Below are 19602 nucleotides of genomic sequence, written 5' to 3'. Positions count from 1 at the left end.
GGACCTGCACGCATCCAATATACGCATCTACACCAGCGCAGGCCACTTTTCAGCGTACCTTAGTAAAAGGACCCCTAAATTTTTTAAATATTTTACTTTGCTATAATTGTATTTTTATATGTTTTCATTTTTATTCTGCAGCTCTGGTGAGGCATGTCATCAGTAAAGTAAGTAAAACTAGGGTGTGTCTGTCCAAGTTAACATGGGGGAAGCATGCATGAAACCTACTCAGACCATGCGTGGATCTAGATAATACTCCAAGTCTCTGAATATTAGGAGTTTCTGGATCCACCCAACTTAGAAACGGAATCATCATTTGAAAAATAACTTCAATAAACTTCTTGACAACCTCATGGGAATGAGGAGAACTTGTTGTTTTTTTTTTTTTTGGGGGGGGAGGGATTTTGGACTTACAGTGAGGACTTTCCTTTGCTCCAGTTCTTAGAAGGATCCTGGCAATAGGGGCATTATTTGTCATGATGGCGATATCCAGCGGCGTCAGGCCTTCGCTGTTGGGCGTGTTTAGATCCAGTTCATCAGATGTGTACTGATAGAGAAGAATCTGAACAGCATCAAAGTCCTGCTGCTCCACAGCCTCAAATAACGCTTCGTTGCACTGAAAGTTCTAGATGGCAGCAAGAAAGAAGGGTGTGAGCAGTATTCATTGCAGAGAGCAACTGACGTCCGTTACTTTTTCTGCAGGTCAGTTACCCATTACCTACTGTCAATATAGCAGCAACGATTGTCTGTTTGACTTAGAAACTAGGGCTGGGCTGTCGACATGGGAAATGTCAATCATCAAACAAACAAAGGGGAGAATATATCAACGGTGGTCTTCAAGTTATACAAAACATAACAAAAATGCATGCTTAAATAATCTATTCAAGGAAGGAATGACATCATAATAAAAGATAGCAATTTTATGACACTACAGCTATTTCAAGTCCGGGACCCCAATAATAGGTTTAAATCATTTGTCAATCCTTTACCATAACGGCATAAAACTGCATTTATTGCAAACTATTACTAAAATGTAAACAATAACGTAAAACCAGTAATCAAAAAATGAAAGACTAAAAATAGTCACTTCTCTTAATCAAACGCTCAGCGCTGAATCACATTATGACACCCATGGAGGGACATTTTCGATATGATGTCTAAGTCCATCTTTGGACGATTTGCTCAAAACGTCCAAAATCTGAATAATGTATATAGTGATTTTCAAAACAGCAAAACGTCTATCTTTTTTTTTTTTCCAAAAATGGCCACTTGTTAGATATTTTTGTGCTCTGTATGTTTATCTTTTTGGTGAGAAAGACATGATTCCTGCTAGAGCAGGTTCAAGAATGCCCAACAATGAGGGTCCCCTGTTGTTTTTTTGGGACCCTGTTTATCTTTTTGGTCCATTTAAAAAAAAAAAAAAAAAAGTCCGAGTGAAAAATACACAAAATCAAGCCATTGGGATGTATTGGAGGGCGTGGGGCAATATTCTTAGTAGGCCACACAGACACCCCAGCAGAGCAGTGCGGTACCCTATGGGGTACTGTAGTGGACTTCACATAAAAGCTCCCAGGTACACATCTCTCTGTTACCCCCTTATATTGTATGGTGAGACCTTCAAAACCCACCAAAAACCTACTGTACCCAACTATACACCACTACAATAGCCCTTATGCTGGTGGCCCAGTGGGCCGCGGGTCAATTCCCCCACCTGGTGGTCTAGCGGCCCTTCCTCACCCCCTACCTTCATTGGAGGAGGGAGGTGGCCTCCCTCCTCTTCCATTGGCTTTGCCTCAAAAATGGCAGCGCCCAGCCCTGCCCAGTGCATCCTGGGATGCGCTGAGCGGGGCTTCACACCATATAAGTGCTATATATAGAATCTGGGGGGAAATGCGCACTCAGCTAGTATTTTGTAAAGGTTATTCCACCAAGAGTGTCCTTTACAGAAGACTAGCTTAGCATCGATCATCCTGACACCTAACTTTGGGTGTCATCTATTGAATCAAGCTCCTAATGTGGTGCTAGCCCATGCCTGGTTTTACAAAATCAGGCAGAAGATCTTAAACTGTCATTGGGCTTTCTACGAGCAGCCAATGCAACCTCTTTAACAATGGCGCTGCATGGTCAAACATTATGGCAGAACATAGCAGTCTGGCTGCTGTGTATTGGAGTTTCTGCAATCATGTATGTGTTGTTTGGAACATCTTACATAAAGAACATTACGGTAGTCTAGCTGTGATAAAATATAAGCCTGAACTATCATTCCAAACTGCTTTGAAGGAAAGTAATTTTGTAAACAGCAAAGTTGTCAGATGGAGACTACTTACTACAGAAGTCTTTCTGCAGCGGTCAGGTCTTGCTCTGAAATACGCTTCATCAAAGGACGAATGGCTCCCTTTCAACTTTTCGGAGAGGTTGCGGTACAAACGTTTTGCTGCATTTGGGGAAGATGGTGCACTTATCTTCTTTGTCTGGGACAGCTGTAAACTCTGCATCTGTTGGGTCATCTTCACTTGAACGCACCCGGCTACAAATGACAAAATGCCCTGGATTTAGAAATTAGCGTTGTTTGAGCTTGGGTTGATAATAGGTTTGCAGAGAAATTTACTAGGGGTGTGCAGCCTGGAGCTTTCATGTCGTGTAGTTTTCTGTGTTGTTTACAGGAATGGTTATTTATTTATTTATTTAATTATTTATTTGTTGCATTTGTATCCCACATTTTCCCACCTTTTTGCAGGCTCAATGTGGCTTACATATTACCGTTAACGGTGTTAACCGATTCTGGTCTGAAGAAATACATGGTGTGAATGAATACAAGGTCATTTTTTGAGTGGGGGCGGGGGTGGAGAGGGATTAACATATTTTTGTTATGGGAGCAACGTTGTTCAAAGTACATGGTCTTTCAGAAAGGTTATACACCAGTGGTTTCCAAACCTGGTCTTGGAGGCATCCCGGCCAGTCAGGTTTTCAGTCTATCCACAATGAATGTTCATGAGATTTGCATGCAGTGGAGGCAATGCATGCAAATCACCCCCATGAATATTTTATTGTGGGTATCCTGAAAACCTGACTGGCCGGGATGCCTCCAGGACCAGGTTTGGGAACCACTGGCATAAACTGTTCATGAAGACTCCATAGTCTTTCTCAATAGTATGTGCAAAGGTGTGCTGTATGTGCATGTGGGATGGCTTGAACATGCTCACACTTTTGGGAAGGAGGGCACCCTCTTTCCAAAACGGTGCGTGCTCTTCGTGAAGGGTGTGTGCTCTTTCAGAACAGTGCACATTTTTAACGACTCATAAAAAAATATGAAATGTCATGTCTTGACGTGCAACAACAGGTCGTTGGCATTTCTCGTGTTGCTTCGAATGAATGCACATCCCTAAAAATTATCGGGTTAATATTCAGCATTTTTAAAATTAGCCCCGGATATCCAGGCACTGGCATTGAATATCTGGGTCTGACTGTGCTTCACCTTGCTGCCCAAACTCTGAATATCCACCATCCCCTGCTGACATCAGATCCCCCCCCAAACTTCTTGCTCATATCAGACCCCCTCCCACTCCCCCCCTGCTCACACCACACTCCCTCCCATTTCTCCCAGCATTGACCCTCCAAGATACACCTGCTCACATCAAACCCCCTCCCATTCTCCTCCTCTCACATCGGCCCTCCCAGAAACACCTGCTCATACCAGACCACCTCCTGCTCTCCCCTGCTCATACCAGACCCCCTCCCACTCCCCCCTGCTTACATCAGACTCCCTCCCATTCTTCTGCACTCAAATCGGCCCTCCCAGAAACACCTGTTCATATCAGACCACCTCCTGCAACCCTGTACGATCAAGTAGAGCATGAGTTTGACCTAATTCGCTTTATATGGGTTTCTTGCTGAGCAAATTCCAGGCTTTGCGGGTCATGCAGAACACAGCGGCATGTCTAATCAGGGGTGTTCAGAAATCTGACCATATCACCCTGGTTTTGAAAGGCTTCACTGGCTTCCTATAAAATACAGAGTTATGTTCTGGGTATTATGATCGGTTTACCAACATACTGTATATATGAAACTGTTCCTCTGTATTTTGTGGATGTACTGTCTTTGTGTTAGCCAAGGCGGTTGTTGTGATTAGAAGCCGCAAAACAGTTAGTCACCCCTGAATGCTCTGGTTTCCATTTTGCAGATACTCGTGCTCGAACTTTCTCAGTTGCTGCTTTTTTTTTTTTAAACTAAAGATTAGCTTGAGTTATCTGCAGCAGGTCCCATTGGAATAAAATGGGGATTGCTACAGACAACTCGAGCTAACCTTTAGTAAAAGACCCTCTAAATATGTGGAACAACCTCCCAGGACACTGAGACTTTGTCCGAACAAACAGCAATTCAAGAAACATTTAAAGCATTGCTTTTTGAAAGCATTTCTGCTGGAATGACCTTTGATATGCCTTTGATAATGTTGTTTTCAGAAAGTATGATAATAACTGGAAATGTTATGTGATTATTTTAATATTGTTTTTCTGTATGTATTACTGTACCCTATTTTAGAGTTAAAGTGGGCTATAAATTCTTCAAAATAAATAAATAAATAAGGCCCCCACACCCTCCTTCCTATGTCAGACCCTCCCCCCTCCACAACCCCCCAGTAAATCTCTCTCCAGAGTCTGTCATCCTTGGTAGTCCGATGAGATAGCCCAGGCAGGAGTAAGCCCCACTAGCTTCTTCCCCTTCTGATTCCATGTTGAAAGTGGCCACCATGAGCTCTAGCAGTAGTCTTGTGGTATTATCGCTGGAGGTCAGGCTTCCATATATAAATACCTGACCTTGCAGTAGTACTGTGATTCTACTGCTAGAGCTCACAGTGGCCATTTCCTACATGGATCCACTAGCAGCAGGAGTGAATAGGAATTTCTCTTGCCTGGACTACCCCACTGGACATTCAAGGATGATAAGGTAGAATCTGGGCAGGGGGAGGGAATTAAGGTTGGTAAGTATGTATGTGTGTGTGTGTGGGGGGGGGGGGTTGGATTGAGATTTTGATGCGCATGGGGGTTGTGGGATCTGATGTGAGCAGAGGGAGTTTGAAGGGGTTCTGATGTGAGCAAGGGGGCAGGTTTGAGAGGAGGTTCAGACCATGTTGGATGTGATCGGGAGAGAGGGGAGCACATCCGCATCTTTGGCCACTACCTGGAAGCTACGCAGGTGCCAGCCGATATTCAGTGCCGACACCTGCATATCTAAGTGACCAACATTAGGACTGTTTCTTATATAGTCCTATTTGGTCACTTATCTACATGGACACCATATAGCTGCCAGAACATCCCTCTCCTGCCTACTTTAAAAATGGTCAGTCAGAGCCAATATTCAGCAGCACGAATATCAGCTGCCAGTCTGTAGAACCCGATTTAAGTAGGCAGGAACGTCTCTTGCCCAATATATTGTTTTGAATATCTCTCTGCAATTTTATATAATGTATTCCTGGAAATACTTGTAAGAGTCAAATGATCCAATTTTCGGAGGAGCTTAAAAAATTTCTATTTTCAGGCATTATCAGCCTTCATTATTTGTCAAAGAATTAAAATGGAAGAAAATGACTTGGAAATAACCAGTGCATTTTTACTAACAAAGAAGGTGCCGGTACTCAAATGCTGGGCCACCTTTCAGGGGTGAGGTGATTACTGAGGGACTCACCCCATGATAGCCAAGCCCCCAACCAGTCACAGAATCTATGACAAGGCAGAATTGGTGTATAGAGCCTGAGCTCTTTCATTAAAACTTGGGGTCCATGGGTCAATTTTAGCAGACTATGGTAGAAGAGTGAGGTAGCCGTGTTAGTCCACTCTTAAGGTTATCAATAGAAATCAAACAAAATAAAACATGGAAAAGAAAATAAGATGATACCTTTTTTATTGGACATAACTTAATACTATGGAAAAGGTGCCAGGACTCAGTACCCCCCAAGTACCCCTTCAAAAAAGCCCTGGAAATAACAAAGAAACAAGCAAACAAAACAAACAAACAAACAAACACAAAATAACAATCCTATATAATAAAACGCACCTCCAACATTCTGAAGCTGGCTGCATGGCTGAGGCATTCCTACTCTCTGTATCCATCTCCTGAATTGACATCACGTACTTCTGGGTTCGCCACAAGCAGAAGTGACCAACCACACGAGGTTTCTCAGCTTCAGAATGTTGGAGGTGCATTCTATTAAATAGGATTGGTCAGTTCCTTGAAGCACAGCCAGAGCTCAGCATCCTGCACAGTAACGCTCAGACACCAGAGAGAGAGGGGGGGGGGCCTGACACCAGAGAGAGGGAGGGAGGGGGGTCCTGACACCAGAGGGGGGGAGGTGTCTCTGTCACACGCACACTCTCTCTCTCTCTCACAGTCAATGTCTTTCTCTCTCTCACTCTCACACACTCTATGTCTCACACTGTATCACATTCACTCTCTATGTGTCACACAGTCACTCACACACTCTCTTGGTCTCATACACTCAGTCTCACAGAGAGTCTGTGTCTCTCACACACACTGTATCTGTGTGAAACATACTCTCTCTCTCACACTGTGTCTCACATACGCACTTGCACACACTCTCTCTCTCACAGACACACTCACACCCAGACTCACTCTCTCTCTCACACATACACACACACTCACACATTCACTCTCTCTCTCTCACACACAGTCACTCTCACATACACTCTCTCAAACATACACACTCCGAGGAAAACCTTGCTAGCGCCCGTTTCATTTGTGTCAGAAACGGGCCTTTTTTACTAGTCCCATAATAAAACCAGCAACAGTACATGAAAATCATGAGATTGATATTGAAATCAATCTTTAAGCAAGCCTACCCTAATGCCCCAACCTAGTCTCGCCAACCTCCACTCCCAATTCTGTTCTGCCTTAAATACCAACCTCCCATCCTTCTCTTTCCATCTCTGCTTAATTTTATCCCTCCTTACCCCTTTTCTCCCAAATTACACTATCCTATCCTGTCTACCCTCTTTTATCCTAGTCATATATTATCTAGCTCAACTTATAATGCACTACTAAGCCCGACTTTACGTTGTTTTACTACTGTCTTATTGAAAATGTATTTATTTTTATTTTTGTTACATTTGTACCCCGCGCTTTCCCACTCATGGCAGGCTCAATGCGACTTACATATTATATACAGGTACTTATTTAATCTTAACTTTGTATTTCAAATTACTATGTAAGCCGCATTGAGCCTGCATTGTGTGGGAAAGCGCGGGGTACAAATGTATAAATAATAATAATAATAAAGGAGTTATCTGGTTTATTTTTGTAGTGAGCCAGACAAACTCTGATATTTTAAATTGTCACTCCAGGCTCACTGCCACAATATTGTCTGGGCAAATCATTGCCCAAGTAAAATTTGCCTACAGAAAGGGAGGTAGTACTGGGTACATTCACAGGACAGAGTTTTCCTTTAGCAAGATATACAGCAGACTATAGTTACCGACTCAACTTTGTTACGCGACCCCCGGCTCGATCTGCAGCCTCTCCTTACCTCTCTACCCTCATCTCCCCTTACGTTCCTACCCGTAACCTCCGCTCTCAAGACAAATCCCTCCTTTCAGTACCCTTCTCCACCACCGCCAACTCCAGGCTCCGCCCTTTCTGCCTCGCCTCACCCCATGCTTGGAACAAACTCCCTGAGCCCATACGCCAGGCCCCCTCCATGCCCATCCTCAAATCATTGCTCAAAGCCCACCTCTTCAATGTCGCCTTCGGCACCTAACCACTACACCTCTACTCAGGAAATCTAGATAGCCCCAACTTGACATTTCGTCCTTTAGATTGTAAGCTCCTTTGAGCAGGGACCGTCCTTCTTTGTTAATTTGTACAGTGCTGCGTAACCCTAGTAGCGCTCTAGAAATGTTAAGTAGTAGTAGTAGTAGACTCAACTTTGTTCTGGTGACTTTAGACCAGAGTTGGGCAACTTCAGTCCTTGAGAGCTGCAACCCAGCCAACTTTCCAGGATTCCCCCAATGAATATGCATGAGATCTATTTGCATACAGTGGAGGCAGTGCATTAAAATAGATCTCATGAATACTCATTGGGGAAATCCTGAAAACTTGACTGGATTGTGGCCCTCAAAGGCCAAAGTAGCCCACCCCTGCTTTAGACTGTTTGAGTTGAACATCTGGATGAAAATAACCAATGTCATCCTTTTAACTTTACCCAGACATGGCTGACAGCATATTTAATTTTACTTTAATTTCATATAAGCATTTATATCTGCTTTACAAAAAGGGAAGGGAAGGGGGACTTGATATACTGCCTTTCTGTGGTTTTTGCAACTACGTTGCTTTTTAATGTATTTATAAATGACCTAGAGATGGGAATAACTAGTGAGGTAATTAAATTCGCCGATGACACAAAATTATTCAGGGTCGTCAAGTCGCAGGAGGAATGTGAACGATTACAGGAGGACCTTGCGAGACTGGGAGAATGGGCGTGCAAGTGGCAGATGAAGTTCAATGTTGACAAGTGCAAAGTGGTGCATGTCGGTAAGAGGAACCCAAATTATAGCTACGTCTTGCAAGGTTCCGCGTTAGGAGTTATGGATCAAGAAAGGGATCTGGGTGTCGTCGTCGATGATACGCTGAAACCTTCTGCTCAGTGTGCTGCTGCGGCTAGGAAAGCGAATAGAATGTTGGGTGTTATTAGGAAGGGTATGGAGTCCAGGTGTGCGGATGTTATAATGCCGTTGTATCGCTCCATGGTGCGACCGCACTTGGAGTATTGTGTTCAGTACTGGTCTCCGTATCTCAAAAAAGATATAGTAGAATTGGAAAAGGTACAGCGAAGGGCGACGAAAATGATAGTGGGGATGGGACGACTTTCCTATGAAGAGAGGCTGAGAAGGCTAGGGCTTTTCAGCTTGGAGAAGAGACGGCTGAGGGGAGATATGATAGAAGTGTATAAAATAATGAGTGGAATGGATCGGGTGGATGTGAAGCGACTGTTCACGCTATCCAAAAATACTAGGACTAGAGGGCATGAGTTGAAGCTACAGTGTGGTAAATTTAAAACGAATCGGAGAAAATTTTTCTTCACCCAACGTGTAATTAGACTCTGTAATTCGTTGCCGGAGAACGTGGTACGGGCGGTTAGCTTGACGGAGTTTAAAAAGGGATTAGATAGATTCCTAAAGGACAAGTCCATAGACCGCTATTAAATGGACTTGGAAAAATTCCGCATTTTTAGGTATAACTTGTCTGGAATGTTTTTACGTTTGGGGAGCGTGCCAGGTGCCCTTGACCTGGATTGGCCACTGTCGGTGACAGGATGCTGGGCTAGATGGACCTTTGGTCTTTCCCAGTATGGCACTACTTATGTACTTATGTACTTATGTACATTCAAAGCGGTTTACAAATATTCAGGTACTTATTTGTACCAGAGACAATGGAGGGTTAAGTGACTTGCCCAGAGTCACAAGGAGCTGCAGTGGGAATTGAACTCAGTTTGCCAGGATCAAAGTCCACTGCACTAACCACTAGGCTACTCCTCCACTAGCAATAGTCCATCTAGAAGCCTGCCATTGCAGATCAGCAATGCGGCCGAAAAGGCTTCTGTTTCTGTGAGTCTGACGTCCTGCACGTACATGCAGGATGTCAGACTCACAGAAACAGAAGCCTGTGCGGGCCGCGTTGCTGATCTGCAAGGGCAGGCTTCTACATGGAATGTTGCTAGTGGAATAGCAACATTCCATGTAGAATCTCAAACAGTAGCAACATTCCATCTAGAATCTCCAATAGTAGCAACATTCCATGTAGAATCTTAGATAGCAGCAACATTACATTTAGAATCTGAAACAGGGAAATGGGACTTGATATACTGCCTTTCTGAGGTTTTTGCAACTACATTCAAAGCGGTTTACATATATTCAGGTACTTATTTTGTACCAGGGGCAATGGAGGGTTAAGTGACTTGCCCAGAGTCACAAGGAGCTGCAGTGGGAATCGAACTCAGTTCCCCAGGATCAAAGTCCACTGCACTAACCACTTGGCTACTCATCCACTAGCAACCATGAAGAAGCTTGCCCTTGCAGATCAGCAATGAGGTACATGCAGGAAGTCAGACTCACAGAAACAGAAGCCTGCTTTGCTGATCTGCAAGGGCAGGCTTCTACATGGTTGCTAGTGGAATAGCAACATTCCATGTAAAATCTCAAATAGGGAAATGGAAATTGATACACAGTTCTATGGTTTATGCAACTACATTCAAAGCAGTTTACATAGTATATTTAGGTACTTATTTTGTACCAGGGGTAATGGAGGGTTAAGTGACTTGCCCAGCGTCACAAGGAGCTGCAGTGGGAATTAAACTCAGTTCCCCAGGATCAAAGTCCACTGCACTAACCACTAGGCTACTCCTCCACTCCACAAGTCAAGGCTGAGTAAATGCAGACCTAAATAGTAAGATCTACCCAATTGCCTTCAGAATAAACTAATTACATTACAATGTTCAGAAGCACCAGCTCCATGGGTGCTTGAATACCCCCAATATTGGACAAACTCATTTACTGTGATCAGGGAACATTCACTTGTGTTGCATTTAGCACCCTCAATCATTTCAAAAAGTTGGCTCCTATGACAATGTTAGATGAAAACATACATTCAGATCAATCATTTAATGTACCCACTGTAAATCACCTAACAGAGAAAGAGATACAGAATAACATGTCTTCAAAGCAAGTCTAAAATCCCTATAAGAAGATAAATTTCTCAGTTCTAAGGGTAGTGAATAGCTGTTTCTTGTAATCTCAAAACCTTCACAGTGGGTGCAAGTACATTAATACCCTCAGCTGAATGTAATCGCCTTTGTGGAAATTATGAGAAGGTACATAAGAGCTAAAATATACTGTAACCAACTCATATGGAATTTTAAAATCAAACAACTTTAAAATAATCCTTGCCTTCAATAGAACTCAATGTAATGCAACCAAGAAAGGTGCGTCTCTATTCACCTTAGCACCCCTAAAATAAAATTGGAATATCATCTCCTAGGATATCAAAGGCTATCTAGTCCGGCAACTGAGATGCAGTGATTAAATGGAAAAGATAAACCTCTCTTAGATTAAGAACAAGAAAGGCAATGAAACCAGCAGAACACCTAAGCTAGCCAAAGTTACTTTTAAAGGTACTCCACTTATATTCTGTAGAATATATCCATTACTAGCATTAATTTTATCGGGGAAATGCTACACCCCAGGAACACACAGCTGTCCTATCTAGCTATCACTTCCCAAGACTGACAGCAAAACATGTCAAGTCACAGTTGTTGGACAATAAACTTTAGACTCTCGGAAGCATTGTCTGTGCATTCTTTGAGCCATCTTTGCTGTTTTCTTGAGTGTCTTCAAGTCTGCAAGGGCTTTGGTTCTTCTGTGTGTACGTTACATGTAAGTTACATGCATATCTCTGGCATTAAGGCAGTGGTTTCCCAAACCTGGTCTTGGAGGCACCACAGCCAGTCAGGTTTTCAGGAGATCCACAATGAATATTGTGATAAACACAGTGACGGCCCTATCCCAAGGTGGCCATCAGAGGGCGCTCTCCTACAGGAAATCAGGAAAAGGCATGATACGGTCCCTAGAGGGAGCTCCAAGGAGATAGCTGGGTAATGACCTGAAGGTGCCAGTACAGGGAGCTCCAAGGTGAAATCAGGGTAATTCCCCGAAGAGACAGCTAGAGGGTGCTCAGGTCATAGGACCGGGTTTTTCCCCAAAGTAGCCACCGGGGGAGCTGTCAGAGCGGAGGAGAGAAAGGTATTGAGAGACAGTTCTAGATCCAGATCTTTCTGGAACCAGGGGGGCGAGGTCTAAAGAGATGGGAAGGTTTATTGGCCACCCCATAAATAGCTTTCTCCCAGACGAGGTAGAGAAGACAAGATGGGAACCTGGAAAGCCTGAAGCCTGCTGGAGGAGATTACCTGGAAGATGGGAGAAAAGAATCCCTCTAAAAGCCAGGAAGATAATTACCAGACTATGGACACGTTATTGATGGAATTGTGGATTATTTGAAATGGACTAACAGCCGTGGGGTGGAGGACAGGACTGTAAAGTTAGAGAGAGTGAAGAACATCCTCTCCAGGGGAGGAGGCTGTTGACACTGAGACCCAGGTCTCCCAAAGTAATTTCGGCTCAGTGAGTGAACTGGTATTTGAATAATAAGCTGGAAAGAAGGTGTTCCCTGTAAGACTGGAGCAGAGTGCGAATAAAGTGAATTTGCATATGGCATGGAGTGAATTTTGCATATTGAAAGCTAAGAAACCCGGGGTTATATCCCAAAGAAGATGTCAAGGGGTACCGCCGGAGTACCAGAAGGGTGACCGGTTACCAGAGGGTGTAACCAGGGAAGGATGATAAATAGGGAACAGTCACCCTGAGTGAAAGAGGAGCCCCAAATATTGACACTGGGATTACAGGATGCTGTGGAGAAGAACTGTTTTTCTCAGAAGCTAAGTGCTAGGGAGGTTGGGTGGAGAGCATGTGAGACAGGATAAAAGCGACTAGAGGGCCTCAGCACATATGAGGAACTCCTGGGGGTTTATAATATTCATGAGATAGATTTGCATGCAGTGGAGGCAGTGCATTCAAATTTTTCTCATGAATATTAATTGTAGATCTTCTGAAAACCTGAGTGGCTGGGGTGCCTCTAGGACTGGGTTTGAGAACCACTGCATTAAGGTGTAAACATTTACACCAGCCCTGTAGCCATTCTCTTGTTCCTGGTTTTACATACCCAAAGGTGCAAATATTTTTCTGAATAGAACAGTGGTTCTCAACCTAGTCCTCAGGACATACCTAGCCGGTCAGGTTTTCAGGATAACCAAAATGAATATGCATGAGATAGATTTGCTTACAATGGAAGTAGTGCATGCAAATTTGCCTCATGCATATTCATTGCGGATATCCTGAAAACCTGACTGACTGGATGTGTCCCCAGGACTGGGTTGAGAACCCTTGGTATAGAGGAATAAATAGCAGGGTGAGCAGAAAGGTTATCCCTTGTTTTTTCTCAATTCATTCTAGCCATGAAGGTCACATGAGCAAATATTCCGATCCAAGATTTGCCAAGTGCTTCTGCTCTGCTTGTGTTTTAAATGGGTAGACGGAGGAGTGCTGTGCATGTCCCGCATAAAGACATTTGTCTAAAAAGCATCTCGTAGACAGTAATTGTCTACTGTGGACATATGAGGACTGAAATAATGAGCGCATAATTGGGATGGATGACAAGTAAACTTTGATTTTGCAGCAGAGAGTTTACAAACTGGAAACATGATTTCTGCAAAATGAGATGCTCTGGAGTTAATGAGTAAAGTGGATGGGACTTCAGCGGGTCTATCAAAGCTGCTGGAGTGACAATGGTAACTAAGGCCAGTGCAAGAGTACTGGGCACCCTAAGGAAACATTCAGCCTTAGTCTCCCTTTAGGCTTCTATTCTGTCCCCCTCCCCCTCAAGATATGCTTTTAAGTAAATGGCAAATAGACTATTTGAAAATTGCCTACCCTTCCTGCAGGAAACATTCTTAGACTTTATGTGGCTGCCAGCCTCATACTCTTTGCTGCCCTCCCCACTTCCCAGGAGTTGCTGCTCTGGGTGATTGCCAAATCTGGCCTAAGGGTTGGGCTGCCTTTGATTGTAGCTCCGTAGCACAGAAGCGTAGCTAGGTACAGCCAGGTTGACGGCGCAGGGGGAGCGAGAGCGGACTTCCGCCAGTGCACATTTTCAGTGCTGCACAACAACAACAAAAAAATAGGCGCCGGTGCCAGCAGAACTCCGTTTGGGGGAGCGGCCGCCCCCCTGGTGTCCCACCTAGCTACACCGCTGCTGCAGCAGTATCCTATAGCAAGGTTTCCCAGCGAACTGGGTTGAGAAACTTTGCTATAGGATAGCCAGACAACCAATTTTGGGTGGGCCTGAGTCCAAGGTGGGTGGGCACGGAATTCATGCCCTCCTGTCCCTAGCCCCTCTCTTCTTTGCTTTGCTCTGCTCTTTGTCCCTCCCTCCATCTGTACGCCCAAAATATTAAATACCCGAGCAGGAGCTCTACAAACCCCACCAGCTGAAGATTTCCTCCTGCTCAGGCAGTCAGCGCTCTTCCAAACAGCAGCCAGCAGCACTTTCCTCGAGCTGATGCCACGGCCAGCAAGATGTGCATGCATGAAAACTAAGCATGTGCAGAGGGGCTGGTGTCGGTTTCAGCTTTAGGCAAGTGCTGCCAGCTGCCATTTGGAAGAGCACCGGCTGCCTGAGGAGGAGGAGATCTTCGGCTGGCGGGGTTTGAGGATCTCCACCAGCCATAGCAAGAGTGCCACAATTTTGGGTGGGCCTGAGTCCAAATAGGGTGGGCCCTGGCCCACCCAGGCCTACCCTTGGCTATGCCACTGTCTTAGACACACCTAGGTAGTTGGGTTTCCAGGACTGCTACAGTGAATATGAATGCAGAGCTACTGAATTGTCCAGTTCCAGAAGGGAGATTTTTTTGTATTCCTGGTTTTGAGCTTATATGAGGTGTGACATTTATAGTCCTTGATTCTACCCACTGAAATCAATACTGTAGGTCCCACAATGCATCATGATAGGGTTGCTGGAAATCCAGGACTGACCTAAAGTCTCTCTCTTGGAACTGGGCAACCTGGCAGTTCTGTGAATGAGATATACGCATGCGACAGAGGCAGTGCATGCAAATCTATCTCATGCATAGTCATTGTGGTAATCCTGGAAACCTGATTGGCTGGATGTGCCTCCAGGATAGAGTTGGGAAATAACCCTACAGTACCAAACCATCTGCTTACACAGTGTGTATGGATGACTGGGGGAACTATCAAGAACTCTATCACATCTAGGCTTCCCAAAACTGTCTTGGGGACTCCACAACCAGTTCAGTTTTCAAGATATCATAGTAACATAGTAACATAGTAGATGACGGCAGAAAAAGACCTGCACGGTCCATCCAGTCTGCCCAACAAGACAACTCATGTGTGCTACTTTTGTGTATACCCTACTTTGATTTGTACCTGTGCTCTTCAGGGCACAGACCGTATAAGTCTGCCCAGCACTAGCCCCGCCTCCCAACCACCGGCTCTGGCATAGACCGTATAAGTCTGCCCAGCACTATCCACAATGAATATGCATAAACTAAATCTGCATTCACCGGGGATAGAATTATTTGCCGCTTTTTTTTTTTTACTGTTTTGAAGTACATAATGCATTCTGAGGAATTATTACCAGACCCCTAATGTAGATGTTTTATGCTGCTTTTAACTCCTAACCCTTATTCACTTGTTCAGAACCCTTATTCTATCATCCTCACTTTAATATTCCCTTATCTCTTGTTTGTCCTGTTTGTCTGTCCTAATTAGATTGTAAGCTCTGTCGAGCAGGGACTGTCACTTCATGTTCAAGTGTACAGCGCTGCGTACCGTCTAGTAGCGCTTTAGAAATGATTAGTAGTAGTAGTAGTAGTCTTTGGGATTCCAGAATCTTGCTACTCTTTGAGATTCCGCACAGAATCTTGCTACTGTGGGATTCCGGAATCTTGCTACTCTTTGGGATTCTGCACAGAATCTTGCTACTGTGGGATTCCGGAATCTTGCTACTCTTTGTCCTTATCCCCTATTTGTTCTGTTTGTCTGTCCTAATTAGATTGTAAGCTCTGTCGAACAGGGACTGTCTCTTCATGTTCAAGTGTACAGCGCTGCGTACGTCTAGTAGCGCTATAGAAATGGTAAGTAGTAGTAGTAGTTTATTACACTGAAAGACGGACCGTGTATCAGCAACGATAAAAGTATTGCCTCACACTGTCTCCAGTGTTGGATTCGTCTTTTGGTCAGCCTCTGCTCCTGCATTCTTGGATTTCCTGACATAGAGGCTCTTCCCTGCTTTCGTTTTTTGTTCCAGGTAAATGAACACGTTCAGATTTGGGGGGAAAAAAGCTTGACGAGGCAAAAAGTAAGATTTGGGAGAGATTTTTTTTTTTTAACGAAAGCTTTCGGTGTGGCAGTGGCTTGGTATACTTCATATTGACGAAGCTGGTAAGTAACCAGTTTAGCACACAATAGAAAACTAATGATGATATTTAACAGACCAAAAATATTCTTTTTTTTTCAATTTGGAGGAACTATCTGTGTGAGTAGAGTAGAGGCATCTGGAGGTGCTGCTGCTCAGTCACTTTACAAGTGGTTTATTTTCTAGAGCATTAGAATGATCCTCTCAGAAAAGTAACAGGGCAGAGTATTCATCTGATGTGGACAAATGCAAAGTGATGCACATTGAGAAGAATAATCCAAATCATAGTTACCTGATGCCAGGATCCACCTTAGGAGTCAGCACTCAAGAAAAAGATTTAGGTGTCATTGTAGACAATATGCTGAAATCTTCTGCCCAGCGTGCAGCGGCTGCCAAAAAAATCAAACAGGATGTTAGGAATTATTAGGAAAGGGATGCAAAATAAGACCAAGAATATTATAATTTTGTATGGCTTCGCCCCAATCTACATGAACAACCTCATTGAATTTACCCTCATGTAATGCCTCTAAATCATCTAGAGAATATGTTATCCTACATTTCCTGAATGGTAAGAAAGTAACCTACAAAACAATCCATAATTCTTTATATTGTTACTATGTAAGCCGCATTGAGCCTGCCATGTGTGGGAAAGCGCGGGATAAAAATGTAATAAATAAAATAATTTCTCTGTATCATTCCATGGTGCAACCTCACCTTGAGTAAGGCGCTCAATTCTAGTTGGCATATCTCAAAAAAGACATAGACGAATTAGAAAATGTTCAAAGAAGAGCAACCAAAATGATAACGGGGATGGAACTCCTCTCATATGAGGAAAGGCTAAAGAGGTTAGGGCTCTTCAGCTTATAAAAGAGACGGCTGAGTGGGGATATGATTGAGATCTATATAATCCTGAGTGCTGTAGAACGGGTAAAATTGAATCGACTTTTCATTCTTTCAAAAAGTACGAAGATCAGGGGACACTCAATGAAATTACATGGAAATACTTTTAAAACAAATAGGAGGAAGTATTTTTTTTTAAGTCAAAGAAAAGTTAAGCTCTGGAGCTCTTTGCTGGAGGATTCAGTAACAGCGGTTAGTGTATCTGGGTTTTAAACAGGTTAGGACAAGTTTCTGGAGGAAAAGTCCATAGTCTGCTATTGAGACAGGCATGGAGAAGCCACTGCTTGCTTTGGGATTGCTAACATGGAATGTTGCTACTATTTGAGATTCTGAATGGAATCTTGTTACTCTTTGGGGTTCTACATGGAATGTTGCTACTATTTAGGAATCTTTTTTTTCTTTATGCATTATTCATAAAAGCATTATGAGGATGAAACTGAAATGGAAGAACCTAACAGGCACCTCTTTTGTCAAACTTCCTTCTTCGGTGGATCTTCTACAGCGATAATTACTAAGCTATTGCTGGCAACTTACCTCATCCATCTTTTCTATCATACATACATAAGTCCAAACAGCCCAGATCCTGGAGAATGCCTCTGACCAGGCCCTACAAATCTATATAAATACATACAGGCCCCTAATTCTGTAAAAGTCACCAAATATTGGGTGTACAATTTAATTAAATAACAAGCTAATTAGTGCCAATAATTGGCCTTTTTTTACAAGCATTTATTGGCTTGAATTAAATTACTTGAACTTTGCACGCAAAATTTCAATGACCAAAAATACAGTTCTCCCCCCCCCCCCCCCCCCCCCCCCACTGGGTTTAGACCAAAATAATTCTATGGAGGAAAAGACCAAAAATTGGCCAAAACCCCTCCACAGATCAAACAATTCTGACTGAAAATTAATTATACTGCCTTTGCAATGTTCAGATGAACTTAAACATACATCTATGTCAAACATAATTTATCAAAATTCAAAACAAATTCCCCTATAATATCAGCTTAAAGTTTAAGTTCCCGATGCCAGTCATTTATCTTGAAGGATCATATTTCATGTCTGTTGTAAGTTACGTGTGTCACTGACACATTTAGGTGTCCACACCAGCTCTACGGCTAATGTACGGACTCCAGTGTCCTGTTATTGGGTACTAGCAGTGCCACTTTGAACCTCTACAAAGTAGTCTATTGTTCACTAGTTACTGGGGAAGAAATAAAATAGCATACTTTCAACATTTACAGTACTTCCAGTTTCTAGAAGGTAGGAGTTACCCTTGTGTCCAGGGAAGAGATTGATTTTGGAGAGAACTCCCCAGGAGTATACAACCCTGGGCACAATTCAAATCATTGCCTCTCGTTTTTTGCCTCTCTGGCTGAATGACCCGCATGTACCTGGCCCCGAGTACCTGAAGAATAGGATAGTCCTCTACACACCGCCAAGGACACTAAGGTCCTCTCAAGGACTATCACTAGCCTCACCCTCTACAAAAGACATTACACGATGTGATACCCGCAAACGACCCTTCTCTGGAGCAGTCCCCATACTCTGGAATGCTCTGCCTGAAAGGCTCCGCGTAACACAAGACTATCTCTACTTAAGAAGCAGGTGAAAGCTTGGCTCTTCAACCATTCCTTTAATGGAAGAAGTAACTAACTTGTTAGTCTCACTCACACACACAAGGAGTGACTGGGGCTGCACATACTGCAGCAGGACATGTTTATCCACTCCTACCCTAGCTGAGATAATATTTAACCATCTCTCTGACCTCATGTGCAACTTTTTTTTAAATTAGTCACCTAACTTTCTAACTCTTCTTACTCTCTTACCTATCTATACGTTCCATCTTTGCTTGTACCCTTAACTATCAATTAAAATGTTCTATTACGTATTGTGTTGACGTTGCAAGTAGTATACTATGCCATACTTTGTATTGTTATTTGAATATTTTTACTGCTGTGATTGTCTATTGCTTATGTTTGATTTATTCTTAATGTACACCACCTTGAGTGAATTCCTTCAACAAGGTGGTAAATAAATCCTAATAAATAAATAAATGTGTGGGGCACAGCCATCCAGCCCTAAGGCCCTAGTCATCTAAGCCTAAGCGGTAAGGAGATAGAGACACCTGGGAACTCTAGTCAACAATCTACAAGGAGAAGTCTAGAAGCACTTGAAATGACAGTAGTTGCTTAAGCACTGTGTCGTGAAGGGGACCAGTGGGAAGGGGGAGACTGATGCACCAACTTGTAGGGGTAAGGAATAAAGGAGAAGCTGGGCTCAGCTGTGTATTTCCAGCAGGGTGTCGGGGACTAACTATACAGGTTTCCAGAACCATTTCAGAGGCTGAAGAGAAAACCAATTAGAGCTACAAACCTCCTGGGGATCATCACCATTCCCACCAGGTAAAGTCATGATAGAGGTCTATAAAATAATGAGTGGAGTTGAACGGGTAGATGTGAAGCGTCTGTTCACGCTTTCCAAAAATACTAGGACTCAGGGGCATGTGATGAAACTACAATGTAGTAAATTTAAAATGAATCGGAGAAAATTTTTCTTCACTCAACGTGTGATTAAATTCTGGAATTTGTTGCCAGACAATGTGGTAAAGGCGACTAGCTTAGCGGAGTTTAAAAAAGGTTTGGATGGCTT

The 19602-nt window shown here is 43.4% G+C and overlaps 1 protein-coding gene and 1 long non-coding RNA gene across 2 annotated transcripts in view; one reads left to right on the top strand and one right to left on the bottom strand.

Annotated features, from left to right (window-relative positions):
* The window catches only part of ANKFN1 (ankyrin repeat and fibronectin type III domain containing 1), a 161348-nt gene extending 158841 nt beyond the window's left edge, over positions 1-2507 (bottom strand). Inside the window, 2 exon segments of the mRNA XM_030206448.1 lie at positions 415-625; positions 2328-2507. Of these exon segments, the coding sequence (XP_030062308.1) occupies positions 415-625; positions 2328-2507 (391 nt within the window).
* On the top strand, positions 675-14671 carry LOC115472245. The gene is made up of 3 exons (XR_003942491.1): positions 675-686; positions 1517-1523; positions 14554-14671. It is a non-coding gene; the product is annotated as an uncharacterized LOC115472245 (long non-coding RNA).
* Positions 14672-19602: the final 4931 nt, after the last annotated feature.

This window comes from Microcaecilia unicolor, chromosome 6, assembly GCF_901765095.1.
Source record: "Microcaecilia unicolor chromosome 6, aMicUni1.1, whole genome shotgun sequence".
Classification (NCBI taxonomy): Eukaryota; Metazoa; Chordata; class Amphibia; order Gymnophiona; family Siphonopidae; genus Microcaecilia; species Microcaecilia unicolor.
The sequence above is the reverse complement of the archived record's forward strand: the minus strand, read 5'-3'. Positions and strand labels throughout refer to the sequence as shown.